Below are 13,524 nucleotides of genomic sequence, written 5' to 3'. Positions count from 1 at the left end.
TCTGTTGCCACATATCTTCTGTTTATGTGTCTCTATATAATACATAAGACACCTGTGTTTTCTTATCAGAAGGCTATTACTAAGGGTAGCAAGACAGCTCAGTGGACAAAGGCATTTGTTGCCAAACCTGACAACCTGAGTTCAATACCCAAGATCCATATGGTGTAAGGAAAAAAAATGACAACAGACCAACTTCTAGAAGCTGTCCTCTGACATCCACACATACTCTCTGGCACAGGTACATCCTGTTCCCAACAAATAAATATAATAATAATAAAATAATAATAATAATACAGCAATTATTGTGTTAGTTACCATCCTAATCCTTATGACCCATCTGTCTTAGTCACTGATCATTGCTGTGAAAAGACACCATGACCAAGTCAACTCTTAAGAAAGAAAACATTTAATTGGGGCCTGCTTATAGTTTCAGAGGTTTAGTCCATTATCATTATAGCAGGGAGCATGGCAGCATGCAGGTAGGTGCTGGACCAGTAGCTGAGAGCTACATTCTGATCCATAGGCAGAGAGAGGAGGTGTGGGAGGGAGCACCTAGGCCTGGCATTAGAGTTTGAAACATTAAAGCCCACCCCCAGTGACATGCTTCCTCCAATAAGGTCATACCTCCTAATCCTTCTAATCCTTTCAAAGAGTTTTACTCCCTGGTGACTAAGTGTTCAAATATATAAGCCTGTGGGAGCCATACTTATTCAAACCACCACACTCTACTCCCTGGCCCCATAGGTTTATAGCCATATCATGATGTAGAGATGCATTTAATCCAACTTCAGAAGTTTCCATAGTTTCCAGTCTCACCACTGTTTAAAAGTCCAAAGTTCAAAGTCTCTTCTGAGACTCTTGGAATTCTCTTAACTATAACCCCCTGTAAAATCAAAATCAGAAGGCAGATTACATACTTATGGTACACAATGGCGCAGGTTATACATTACCACTCCAAAAAGGAGGAAAGGGACATAGTAAAAAAATACTAGACTAAAGCCAGACTGAAAACCATCAGAGCAAACTCCAAATTGTGTATCTCCATGTCTGATGAAGTACGCTTCAGCTCTCCAACTCCTTTTAGCTTTGCTGACTGAAACACACTTCTCTCTTTTGGGCTGGTTTCACTCCCTGTTAGCAGCTCTCTTCGGCAGGCGTCTCACAACTCCGGCATCTCCAACCTCTTGGGGTCTCTAACCTTCACCTCCATAGCTTCACATAATAGCCTCTCCAGGCCTCCATGCAGGAACATCCATGACATATACTTGACCTTGATGACTTTCCTTAGGTGTGGAGGGATATCCCACACCCTCTTCTTATATTCTCGATTCCAAAGCCACAACCATGTGATCAAAGCTGCCAAGCTTGGCTGCTTGCTGAGACTGGAACATGGACCCCTTATTCAATTACATTCACCTCAGGTTTGTGTTGTTGTTGGTTTCCTTCAATGCTTAAGCTGTTCTTTAATTCTGTTTCACAAGTTGAAAGCTTAGCCGGGTGGAGTATTGCCATAAGGTCACCACTCTCTTTATTCCATTCAACATCAGACTTTTCTTTAAACTTTTTTTTTTTAAATCTCCTTGAGCACTGAACTTAGCTCCATTCCACTTCCTAGTGCTCATTTTCTCCTCAAACTGTACATTTTGTATTTTTACTTTCTCAGCTTACTCCTTTTTATTATAGGTCTGCACAAGACTGGCCACTAATAACCACAAGACACAGCCAATACTATGCTATCTTGAAATCTCTACTAACACCATTAGTCTAAAACTCTTTTCTTTTTTCTGGAGCTGAGGACCGAACCCAGGGCCTTGCACTTGCTAGGCAAGCACTCTACCACTGAGCTAAATCCCCAACCCCAGTCTAAAACTCTTTAATTTAGCCTCAGGTAGATTTTTAGGACAAGTGCAAAAAGCAGCTATATTTTTTTTTGGCCAAAATATCATAAGAATGGTCTCTAGGCCACTTACTAATATTCTTGAGCTAGGCTGTCATAACTTACATTACTCTCAGAACCATTGTCTTCTGTGTTCCTACTGGTATGGCCCATAAAGCCCCATTTAAAGCCTTAACTGCTTTCCTAATCCAAAGTCCCTAAGTCCACATTCTACCAACAAACAGCATGGCCAGGCTTGTCACAGCAATACCCTGCTCCCTGGTGCCAACTTCCGTCTTAGTCACTGTTCTATTGCTGTGAAGAGACACCATCCCCAAGGCAACTATTATGAAGAAAACATTTAATTGGGGCTGGCTTACAGTTTCAGAGGTTTAATACATTATCATCATGGCAGGGAGCACAGTAGCATACAGGCAGGTGGGTGCTGGAGCAGTAGCTGAGAGCTACACTCTGATTCCTAAGTGGAGAGAGACAGATAGGGGAGGGAGATGGAGAGAGAGAGAGCGAGAGAGAGAGAGAGCGAGAGAGAGAGAGAGAGAGAGAGAGAGAGAGAGAGAGAGAGAGAGAGAGAGAGAGAGACTAGACCTGGCATGGGCTTTTGAAACCTCAAAGCCCACCCCCAGTGATGCACTTCCTTCAGCAAGGCCCTCCTTCCTCATCCTTACAATCCTTTCAGAGTTTCACTTCCTGGCGACCAAGCATTCACATATAGAGCCTGTGGGAGCCGTCCTTTTCCAAATCACCACACTATCTTAACTGATTTTATCTGACAACAAGGTTGTGCTCTGAGGTTCTAGGTGGATGTGAATTCTTGTAGGACATAGTTCAACACCGTGCAGATGGACTGTGGGTTCCTCAGTCTGCCCGTATCTGCCTTCTGAGCCTGATCTTGATTGAAAAATTCAAAAACCTTGTTCCTGTAATTCTCCCTTCTATTGTGTGATCATTTCCTCACACTTGTTACATCATTTGCACTGTTGTACAAACAGCCTGTGATAACTTCTGTAGTAAGAACTTTCCCCACATTCAATACATCCACCACCAGCTGACCCACTTCCCTGCTTGTTGTCACTAAAGGACTTGAATGGCTGGCTCACCTGTGCTCGCCACCTGCATGTCCTCATTGCCTCTTTCTCAATCCACTTCTCTCTAGCTTCCAACTTACCCATGCTGTCTTGTCAGGTCCCACAGACTTCTTACACAACCTCTCACCAACATGTAGCCATTAGCCCTACTCTCTCTGTCTCTCTGTCTCTCTGTCTGTCTGTCTGTCTGTCTGTCTCTTCCTCTATCTCTCTGTTTCTGTCTCTGTCTCTCTCACTTGGATCAGAGATAAGCAGTCCATCGGTGAGCTCCTCCCTCTCTCGTTCCTTCTTAGGTCCCGTTATTGCCTCCTCTCTCTCTTCCTGACATCTAATGCTCAAGAGATTGGGGATTCATCCCAAGCCCCGTTCTCCTCCAGGCCCATGCTCAATTTCTCAGCGATGGAGCTGTCTGCTCTCCTCACACCCTTACCACTCCCACGGACCTTCCCACATGTATCACCTGCTTTCTCCTCCTCCCTGCTCAGAGGTCTGCTGCTCCTCTCCACACTGCTGAGGCCGAGGTGTTGCTTCCTTCCCACCTGGTCCGATCGCCACCTACAAACGATGTCCCAGGTTTCCTCATCTCAGTAAATGCCACTTCTATTTACCCAGGGCCTCAGATCAAAGTTTCAGGACTTTCCCTCCTTTCTTCAGACACGGTGTCAACCATATTTCTTCATTGTTGACGGCGCCTTCCACGGCTCCCATCTGTAGGACCTCACACATGTCCAGTGTCACTCTTGTTATTTGGAGCCAACAGACCAGGTCATGCGACTTCGTTTGCTCACCTCCCGCCATCGCTCTCCTCTCCCATGACATTCCTTGTCCTTCTATTTGATCTGTTTCCTCTCTCCACATGGTTTGGCTTTCTGCTCACATGCCACCATCTTAGTGAGGACTTATCCGTGCACCTTATGAAAACTGGTGACATCTTGCCCCTGCACACCCATCCTGGCTCCTCTCTTCCTCTTTACCGGGTTTCATTGGTCTCCTAGTTCTCATCCCTACTTGAAGCAAGAGCGCATTAGCCGCATTTTCTGGCTTATTGTATTTTAATTGGTTTGTTATTGTCTGTTGTTTTCATTGTTTGCTAAGTACCACAAGGGCAGGGCATTTTGTTTAGCATTAATAATGCCTAGCGCAGTGTAGCTATGGAATAAGACTGAATTCACTTCAACTATCATTATCATTGTGGAGATAAAACCTTTTAAAGTTAATACTGAAAATCAAGTTTAATTAGTAGTAAGGGCTTCTTCATGTCTTGAAAACAATATTCATTTTGAAGGTCTTATTAGATTTACTACCCCATTTTTTAGAAATCTTGAACCTTTAAGGACATTACTTAGATGTATCTCAAGCTTGAAATTAGTTAATAGCAGTTGTCACAGTAATATAACAGGCACAGTTAGCCGGCCCTTATTAGTGGCAGGTACTTTGTGAGTACTAGCACATTTAATTCACAAAACACATCACTGGGCCGTCAGCTTCAGATGGGTGTGACAATTTTTAAACCTGGAAGTTTTTTTGATAGCTCCCCTTTAAAAGAACTAGCCTACTCTCGTTCTCTTGTGTTTGACTTGACTTGGGGACTACGCTCCAAAGAGCACGATACAATGGAAGCTGATGTGTTTAGTGATCATGGTGAGGTCTTCAGAGCTTTGGATCACCCTCCCTGTACTCCGGCATTGGCCAGCAGGACTCTTAGTTTCCTCATCTTTGAGGTAGAAACTGGCCATGTCTCTGACGATGTGTCCAGTTGCAAAGTCGGCCCATGCCCGTCATGTCAGTGGCAACATCAGGAAGGGTTCCTAGCGCTGAGTGGCAGGGATGTTGGATGGGTCACTGTCCCATTCTCTGGATGTTGTGCGGAATTTGGGACTGTCTTTGTTTCTTTTCTGGTTGCTGTGATAAAATAGTCTAGCTACATCAGGTTAAGGGGAGGAAATGTTTCTTTCATCTCCTAGTTCAAGGAACCATCCATCATGGAAGGGAAGCTAAGGCAACAGGAGCTTGAAGCAGATGGTTATTATATTCCTAGTCAGAAGAGACAAATAGATGCGTGAATGTTAGTGCTTAGCTCACTCTCAGCATTTTATACATTCCAGGATCCCTTGCCCAGGGAATGGGCCTGTCCACAATTAAAATGGGTCTTTCCACATTAATGAACATAATCAAGATTATTCCTATAGACTTACCCAGAGGCCCATCCTTCAGATGGTTCTAGATTGTGTCAAGTTGACAACTGACACTAATTCTCACAGGGATAAAGATGAGAATGATGTTAGGGCAGTCAAACAGGGAGGGACTCCTGATCCAAAAGCCTTAGCTTCCTGCCAGCAGCCATGTGGGAGAGCATCTTGGAGGCAGGTGCTCCAGCCCCATTCAAGCTTTCATGATGCAGAACTACTAAACGTTTTGACTGGCATCTCCTAGATCTGAGCAAGAACCACCAAGCAAGCTGCTGCAATTCATGCCACAAAACTATGAATTCACAAATGCATCTTGTGTTGAGCCATCAAAGTTGGGGGTTATTTAATACATTGGAATACATTTACATACAGGGTATGTCTAGATATGGAAGGACCCAGAGATGATGAGCTTGCATCAGAAACCTAGTAGATAGTGATGATAGAAGAGTCAGAAAGCCAGTGTGCAGAAGAGTCCCCATGCTCAACCCATATACAGCATCAGAGGGCAACAGGATGTCTCATACTAGAAAGACAGTGTTGCCTCTGTCAGGGCAGTGGGGCTAATCTGTCCTTGACTAGTAAACTGGCTGATTTTGCTTTATTGTAAGGTCATGCTGGGCAGCTACCTCCTTCACTTTCAACTTCCCATTTTGTCCCAGATTTGTTCCAGCATACACTGAGCATCGCTCTCTACATCCATCTTCCCGTTGTATCTCTGCCATTTCTTTGCACTCATCCCCACTTTCAATCATGTAATTTTGATTAAACTGCCAATCATCATATCCCTCTACCTCGCAGACGGTCTTGTGACTTATGTCTGGCCAATCATAGTGTGCTGTCAGTGACTGACCACAGTGACTGGGCCAAACAAACTGTGAATGGAGTTATGGGCCAATCAGAGACCTTCCTTGGGATTTATAAATATACCCTGTGAGGCGAGGGGAGCTGCCAGGCGGCACGCAGAAAGCGTATTTTCAACAGGTAAAACGGCAGCCTGCAGAAAGCAGCGGAGAGTGGTAGAAGCCACCTCCTATCCCTTGAGACCTTAATACCAGCCAGTCTTGAAAGTGATTCCATCCTTCCTGAATCTGCATGGGTCAAGTCAAGAGGCTCTTCCTGTAGGCGGGTTTCACTGAGTTTTCTGTCACTTGTCCCTGAGCAGTGTGCGGTTAGTTGGAAGGGTCTACCCTAGTTTATGTGAGATGGTGGCACCCTCTCCCTTTCCATGTTGTCATCTGAAGAATTTGGAACTGCATTGTCCAAAGGGTGAAGACCCTTCCCTCTTTCAGCCTCAGGAAGCATCTGTCTTTCCTGGAAGCCAGCATGGTCTGGGGAAATAAACTTGAAATAAAATAGTATAGTGATGGGTGGGTGGTTCACCCACAGTTCCAAACCTTAGTCATCTGTGTATCCTTTCTTTTCCTAGTTGCTCACCCCTCCCCCAGTCCTTGACTTGCACACATCCTGTTAGTCACCAGGTCCTGTTGATTTGGATCGAATGCTTGGTGGAAGTAGGTGGAGCAGCCGTAATGTAAGTTAGATGACTTCTTTCTTGGGGTCATTTGGCAAGTCCAGTTTTACATCTTTATTTTATTGGTACCGGGGAGGACCACCACAGCTGGTCTCCCTGTCTCTCAGCTCAATCACTTGGTGGATCTTTCATATTTCTTGTAGACTTTCCTCTCCATGCCACATGCTTTGACTGATGCAACTTTCTCTTGGCTCACCATCCTGTTACATGGCAGACTTCTTGACTTAGGGTTCAAGACCCTCCATGAGCTAACTGGCATTCACCATCCAAGGTCACTTTGGAATCTTGCATTTCTCCTATTGCAGAACTGCCTGCCATCTCCTTCCCTCCTTCCCAAGCAGAAGCCCAGTCCCTTCCTCTGTGAGTTCTCAAGATTCTTGTCCTTATCTTAATGAAATATCCTGAGCATGCTGCTCCTCAGTGAGAACTCACTTCCTGAAACCCTGAAAACCAGTCTAAACTAGTGATTTTCAAATCTCGTTCCCAGGGAGAATTTGAGCATAATAGTTAAGTTTTGGGTATGTGTTCCCCACACCCCAAAGTACTGATTATGTTTTTGAATCTGACTTAGTATATTATGTCTAATTCAGTTTCTTTCTTGCTATCATCCCTTTCCAAATTACATTCTCAGATGATATTGGCATACCAATTTTTACCCAACAGTTGAGACTCATTCAGGTTTCTTTTGCTACCTATTGACTGAGAGGTAGTTATTATTAATTATATTATTTAAAACGGTGACCCCTGGGGAGATACCATTCAAGAAGAGGGAATGAACCTAAGGTGACGCCAATTCCTGCAGTTTCTGACCAAATGTACATTTGTATTTATTCCCCCACCTTCACCATTTCCTCCTCTTTACTTCAATACTGAGTTTTCACTTGAAATTGGAACACATTTTGCTATTTTGACATACTCCGACAAACATTGGTTCTGGATCACTCTCCACCAGCAATTGTGATCAAAGTTGGTGATACTCGACAAGCTCTTGTCCTGCCCCTCTTCAGGAGGAGAGGCTAGGGTTCAGATTAAGACATGAGTCAGCTTTCCTGAGTTCCCTGGGGATGGACAGGCCATAACACCACAGGTACATGGATCATCCATGGTGCTTGTCCGCCGGCACCCATTTAGAAAGGGCAACAGGTGATTTCACCACTGTGCTGCAAACGGCAAATGACTGAAGGAGCATATAGCTTATATCCATCATATATTTGGTTCAGAAAAACACAAGGTGGACATTGGAGCTTATGTGAAGACCTTGTGTCCCCTCCCAACTTCAGAACACTCTGTCCAGGTTCTGAGATAGCCATGTTAGCACACAAGGAGAAGCCTTTCAGCACAAGGGTGACCATGTGTAAAGGATGTGTTTTAGAAAGAGATAACTTCCCGTATCCCTCCCTCTGCCTCTCTCTGTAGGCTAGCAGTAGTTGCAGCTCCCGTTGAGACACACAAGGAGCCCTTCTTCCCTTCCCTGAGCTGCCTGCCTCTTCTCTTCCCTCTGGCATTCAAAGTCCATTGTGGGCAGGGTCTCACTGGTGGCCATAGACACTTGCAGTCGGGTGGACTTTGGGAAATGTTTGCTGATTAACTGATGAGTGACTGGATGGTGGGGCGGGAGGGCTGCCGAGGGAAGGCAACACCTGGCCCTAAACTCTTCGCAGGGTTTAGTGGGAATGGCCACTATGTCCTGGCTCTCCATGGAGCCTGTGGATGGACCTCTTCATCTTTTTCTCTTCTTGAAAACCCATCCTGGAAGCAAGGGCCCCTTTAGCTCCCAGGAGCCAGGTCTCCTAAGACTGTGCCCAGTCCCCTCCCCGGGAAGGAGAAGAGTGGTGTACCCCTGAAGCAAGAAGCAGGACTGAAGAGGGGCTCCCTTCCATGTGAACTGCAGGTAGAGACCTGCCTCCAAGCTTCCCTTTCGCAGCCCAAGCAGGTCATGCGGGGTGGGCACCTGGCCGGGCACTTTGGGGGCCCTCGCGGCTGCGCGCGCGCGGTCGGGCTCGGGAACGGTCCCCGGGCTCGGCCCGCGGTGGCCGCCGCCCCCTCCGCCCCGGGGGCCGGGCTGGGCTCCCGGGAGGCGGGGACTCGCCCAGTGGTAGCAGCGTCCGGGCGGGCGGCGGGCGCGGGGCGGCTTCCTGCAGGCGGCGCCGGGGCGAGTCGAGCGCTGCAGTCACCGGCCTTGGGACGCGGGGGGCCCGGGCGCTCGGGGGGCCGCGTCCGAGGCTTGGGGCGCGCTGCGCAGCCGTCGGTCGCCGCTGCCCGCGCTCGTGTGTCGCTGCATTCGCCGCGGCCGCCGCCGGTTACGCCAGCCCCGCCGCCGCCCGCTCCGATTCTGCGCACAGGCGGCCCCCAAGCCTGTCATTCTGCAAAAACACAGTTTACTCAACACGCCGCACACACTCGCGCGCGCTCACACACACACATACACACACACACACACACACACATACACACACACACACACTCGCGCGCGCGCGCACACACACATACACACACGCACGCATACACGCGCTCGCGCGCGCGCGCAGCCCGGGCCCCCCGCGCGCACACGCACGGGAGCGCGCGAGCGAGCAAGACGCGCACACCCGGCGAGCCAAGTTCCGCAGCCTGGCATGGCTTCTGGGGACCTTTACGAGGTACGGGGACGCCGGGGCGCGGGCGGCGCCGGGGAACCGGGCCGGGCCGAACCGGGTGCGAGCGGAGTCCTGAGCCCTCGGGTGGCGGCGCCGGGGATCAGAGGGCGGCGGGGGGACCCGAGGGTGTCGGCGGACCCGAGGGTGGCGGCGGGGACCGGAGGGTGGCGGGGGCCCGGCGCGCCTCCCGCCGCCGCCTCCCGCGGCGCCCGCTCCCTCTTTCTCTTTCTCTCGCGCACACACTCTCTTACTCCATCTACTTTGCGGCCTTGGAGAGGGGAAGGAGGAAGCCGGGCGGAGCCGGGGCGGAGGGAGGGAAGGTAGCGGTCCCGGGGAGGTGCTTGCTCAGCCTCGACGAGCCGCCCCAAGTGTGCAGAAAAGTACAGGTAAAAAAAAAAAAAAAAAAGAAAAAAAAAAGTCGCCGCCGGACGTGCGAGGGAATGCGGGGGGCCACGCTGCGGACCGTCCAATTTAGGGGTGCCGAGCCCCCGGGGGTGCTCGAGTCTGGACTGGGAGGTGAGGTGAAGGTGGGTGATTGCCATGGAGCCAGGCTCCTGGGGAGGGGGAATGCAAAGGAGACGAGTGCTGGGGCGGAGGGGGGGTGCTCAGAGGGCACCTCCCTTGCCGTTCCACAGGGGCCACTGAGTGCCTGCCCCCTCCCCCCACCTGCTGCCTAGTTCCCCCCTTCTCTGGGCTCTGAAGCTCTCCTTGCAGGGTCTTGGGGGCGGTCTCTGCTGGTGTCATGCCTCTCAGGGTGAAAGGGGAGCTGCAGAGGGACCCCCTAGGTGGACCGTGGAAGTTGTATGTGGGTGGTCAGACTTGTCGGGAGACATGGGTGTGAATCCTGTTCCCAGAACTCTCTAGCACATTCAGGGGCTAATACTTGTCTCCAAGGCCACACAGGTAGTCGTGGGCACTGGATATTTTGAAATCGGTTCAAAATGTTGAAAGAAGACATCCATCTGTCATCTTTTGAACAATAGAGAAATACCCATGGTCTCTGGGGAGAAAGGGCTTAGCCACAACTGTTCTTGCGTGGGATTTGGACCATTGGACAAACAAGAAGCCACCACCAACCCCAGGGGAGGATGCCCTCAGAGGTGTTCCTTCTCAAGAGAAGGTTCTGAATAAAGAAGCCAAAGGGACTGGCCACCCTCTACCAGCAGGCCTGCAGATGCTGAAAGAAACCAGTGTCAAGGGTCACTTTGGGCTTCCTACCCCCACCCTCCAGTTTCAATCAGTCACAATAGCTGTCATTCTTAAGGTGTGTCTAAATTTCCATGCAGTCCTAGAACAGGTTGAGTTAACCTTTTGGGTAAGAGACTGCAGTGGCAATCCACTGTGAGCTTGTTCCCTGGGCCCTCCTGGAACCCCAAGCTTCCCAGATGGTGGATTTGTTGACTGGTGTGAGAGGAAAATGGAAGACAGACCAGTAGGCATCCTGGCTTCCTGTGTATCCAGAGCCTTTGGGATGATTCTGGGCTCGGTGAAGTCCAGCGATGGGTTACTAGCCATTAGGCTCAGGTGGGACCCATGTAGAAAAAGTAAAGTTGGCCTCTCTTCTACCCCATGGCCTTCCTTGTGCTTGTGCTGATAGAGAAGCCAAGGTTGGATAGAAACCTGATGAGAAACTGACAGCTGTGGCCAGTGAGCCGCCCAAATCCATCGATCCTTTTCAAGATGGTAGGGCAGTTCCTGAAACCAAAAGTCAAACCCACCGAAATGAAAGCATTTGACCAAGCTCCCCGAAGTGTGACCAGTCCTACCAGAACACAGGCAGAAAGTAGATGCCATTTAGGGACAAAACTGACCTTGTGGGGGTCATAGAATTTTCTCATGGATGGTGAGTTGTCTCAGAGATGCTGACTTTGCCTGGGTGACAGGTGGCCTTGTGAAGACAGGAAGTGGACGTCGTAGGAGACATCGGTGCTTCCCATTTAAAGTCTGAAGCTTACGAACCTTCTGGGGATAATTTCTTGCTTAATGTTCATCTGAAACTGCCATTCTTAACCTTGCTAATTATAGTCATCAGATGAGTCTGTGAAGATGGGAGTTTCCACAATGGCCTTGAACTATCTCAGCAACTCAAGGATGCTTATTGTAGCTCAATAAGCAGGACAATAATAACAATTACTTCTGTGGTGGTAGGTAATTGTATGAGATATAAAATGGTTTTCCTGTGGCCGATTATTTGCACAGCCATTACTAGAAGGGCTAAATTGCATTATGAGACAGTAACCAATGTCAACGTTTTTATAGCCTGTGCCTCCATTACATAATATAGACTGAGGGATTTAATTGGTTGTTCAAATTTAACTTAAAAATAAGAAGTGCCAAGTATACTTCAGTACGTGTATTTCTAGCTGTAAAACTGTTGTGAGCCTTAAAAATAGTTTGTTGAATAAGAAAAATAATCTGGGCATATTCAGTGCAGTTACTGACCTTAACGGAAATAAAAAAGACATCTCATTCTATATGATGATATTTCTTAATTAAATATTATACTTAAGTGTATGCAAAATGGCTTATCATAACCTTTAACCAATAAACCATATTTTGAATGGTCTAGGAGTGATGAACTTTGTAACATATATTCCACCTGTGTGTCTGCTGATGCTACCTTTGACCCTTTATGGTGAGGATGATGTTCAGATTGCAGAGATTCACCTTCTCTTTGGTGATTTTAGACACCTCGGTTATAAAGAGCAAGCCTTCACCAGAGAGCTCTGTTAGGGACTTGGGTGCTGATTTTAAAGACACCAGAAAAATGAGTTTTGTTTATATGATGATGCTCTTCAGTCTTGGTGAGGAAACCTGGAGCAGGAGAAGGTTCAGAAATTTGGATTTTTGATGGATTGCTCTGTTTTATTTCTCTGATACCAGAGCCCTTACCCTCTTCTGGTACATTCTAGCTATCATGTATAGGAAGGTTATTTCAAATATTGATTGATGTCTTGGAGTAGTGGTTCTCAACCTTCCTAATGCTTCGACCCTTTAATACAGTTCCTTATGTTGTGATCCCCCAACCATAAAATCTCATTGCTGCTTCATAACTGTAATTTTGCTATTATTATAAATCATAATGTAAATATCTGTGTTTTCTGATGGTCTTAAGTGACCCCTGGGAAAGGATTGTTTGACTCCCAAAGGGGTTGTGACCCACAGGTTGAAAACTACTGTCTTACAGCCAGATACGGCTGGATATAAAATGTAATTCCCCCCCCCCAGATGTGCTAGTAAACATATGAGACATCAGAAATAGTCTGTGAGACACTTCTAGGCTGTGTGTGTGTATGTGTGTGTGTGTGCGCGTGCCCTGGCTCATTGCTAGATATGAAAAGTATCATTGAATACCTTCAGATGGAGCAGAAGATTTCTAGTTTGTCATTTTCCACAATGCCTCTTATACAAAAGCACTCATTTCCCCCCATGTTTATTCTATAAATCTGGATCTAGAAGGCATTCGAGTTTTCCATCCCTGGAGTAGTCAATCCTTTGCACAAGGAAACCAATTATCTTGTCTTTTTTCTTGTTCCCTAACTCTTCACACATTCACATACTCATACTCATGACTCTTATCAGTGAACAGAAAACTGGGCTCAGTAGCCAGAGAGCACATTGAGTGACATTTGATGTTCTTAGGTTGAGAGTTACCTATTTTTCTTCCCCAGCTCATGATCTCTCGGTGGTGGTGATACCATGTTCTAGTTATGTTTCTGTGCTGAGATAAATCCACTGACCAAATCAACTTGAGTGAGGAAAGATATACTTTCATATTACACAGTCCATCATTGTGAGAAAAGTCAGTGTAGTATCTCAAAGCAGGAACCACAAGGCAGGAACTGAAGCAGAGACATGGAGGAATGCTGCTTACTGGCTTGCTCCCTATGGCTTGATCAGCATTAGCTTTCTTTATTATTTAGTACAGTTACTGACTGTAAAAGAAATGAAAAAGACATCTCTTCCTACATGATAGTGTTTCCTTAATTAAATATTATAATCGAGTATACATAAAATGGCTTATCATAACCTTTAACCAATAAACCCTATTTCGTGTGGGCTAGGAGTGATGACCTGCTTTCTTATACAACCCAAGACTATTATCTGTCCAGGGGTGGAACAACCCACACTGGGCTGGGCCCTCCCACATCAAGAAAATGCCTCACAGGCATGCCCACAAGTCAGTCTG

At 47.4% G+C, this 13,524-nt stretch overlaps 1 protein-coding gene across 1 annotated transcript in view; it reads left to right on the top strand.

Moving 5' to 3' along the window:
* Positions 1–9,189: 9,189 nt before the first annotated feature.
* Cdyl2 (chromodomain Y like 2) overlaps positions 9,190–13,524 on the top strand; it is a 198,720-nt gene continuing 194,385 nt past the window's right edge. The window contains exon 1 of the mRNA XM_028875701.2: positions 9,190–9,338. Within this exon, the coding sequence (XP_028731534.1) occupies positions 9,315–9,338 (24 nt within the window). The 5' untranslated portion in view covers positions 9,190–9,314. The remainder of the gene's footprint in view (positions 9,339–13,524) is intronic.

This window comes from Peromyscus leucopus, chromosome 5, assembly GCF_004664715.2.
Source record: "Peromyscus leucopus breed LL Stock chromosome 5, UCI_PerLeu_2.1, whole genome shotgun sequence".
Lineage (NCBI taxonomy): Eukaryota > Metazoa > Chordata > Mammalia > Rodentia > Cricetidae > Peromyscus > Peromyscus leucopus.
The sequence above is the reverse complement of the archived record's forward strand: the minus strand, read 5'-3'. Positions and strand labels throughout refer to the sequence as shown.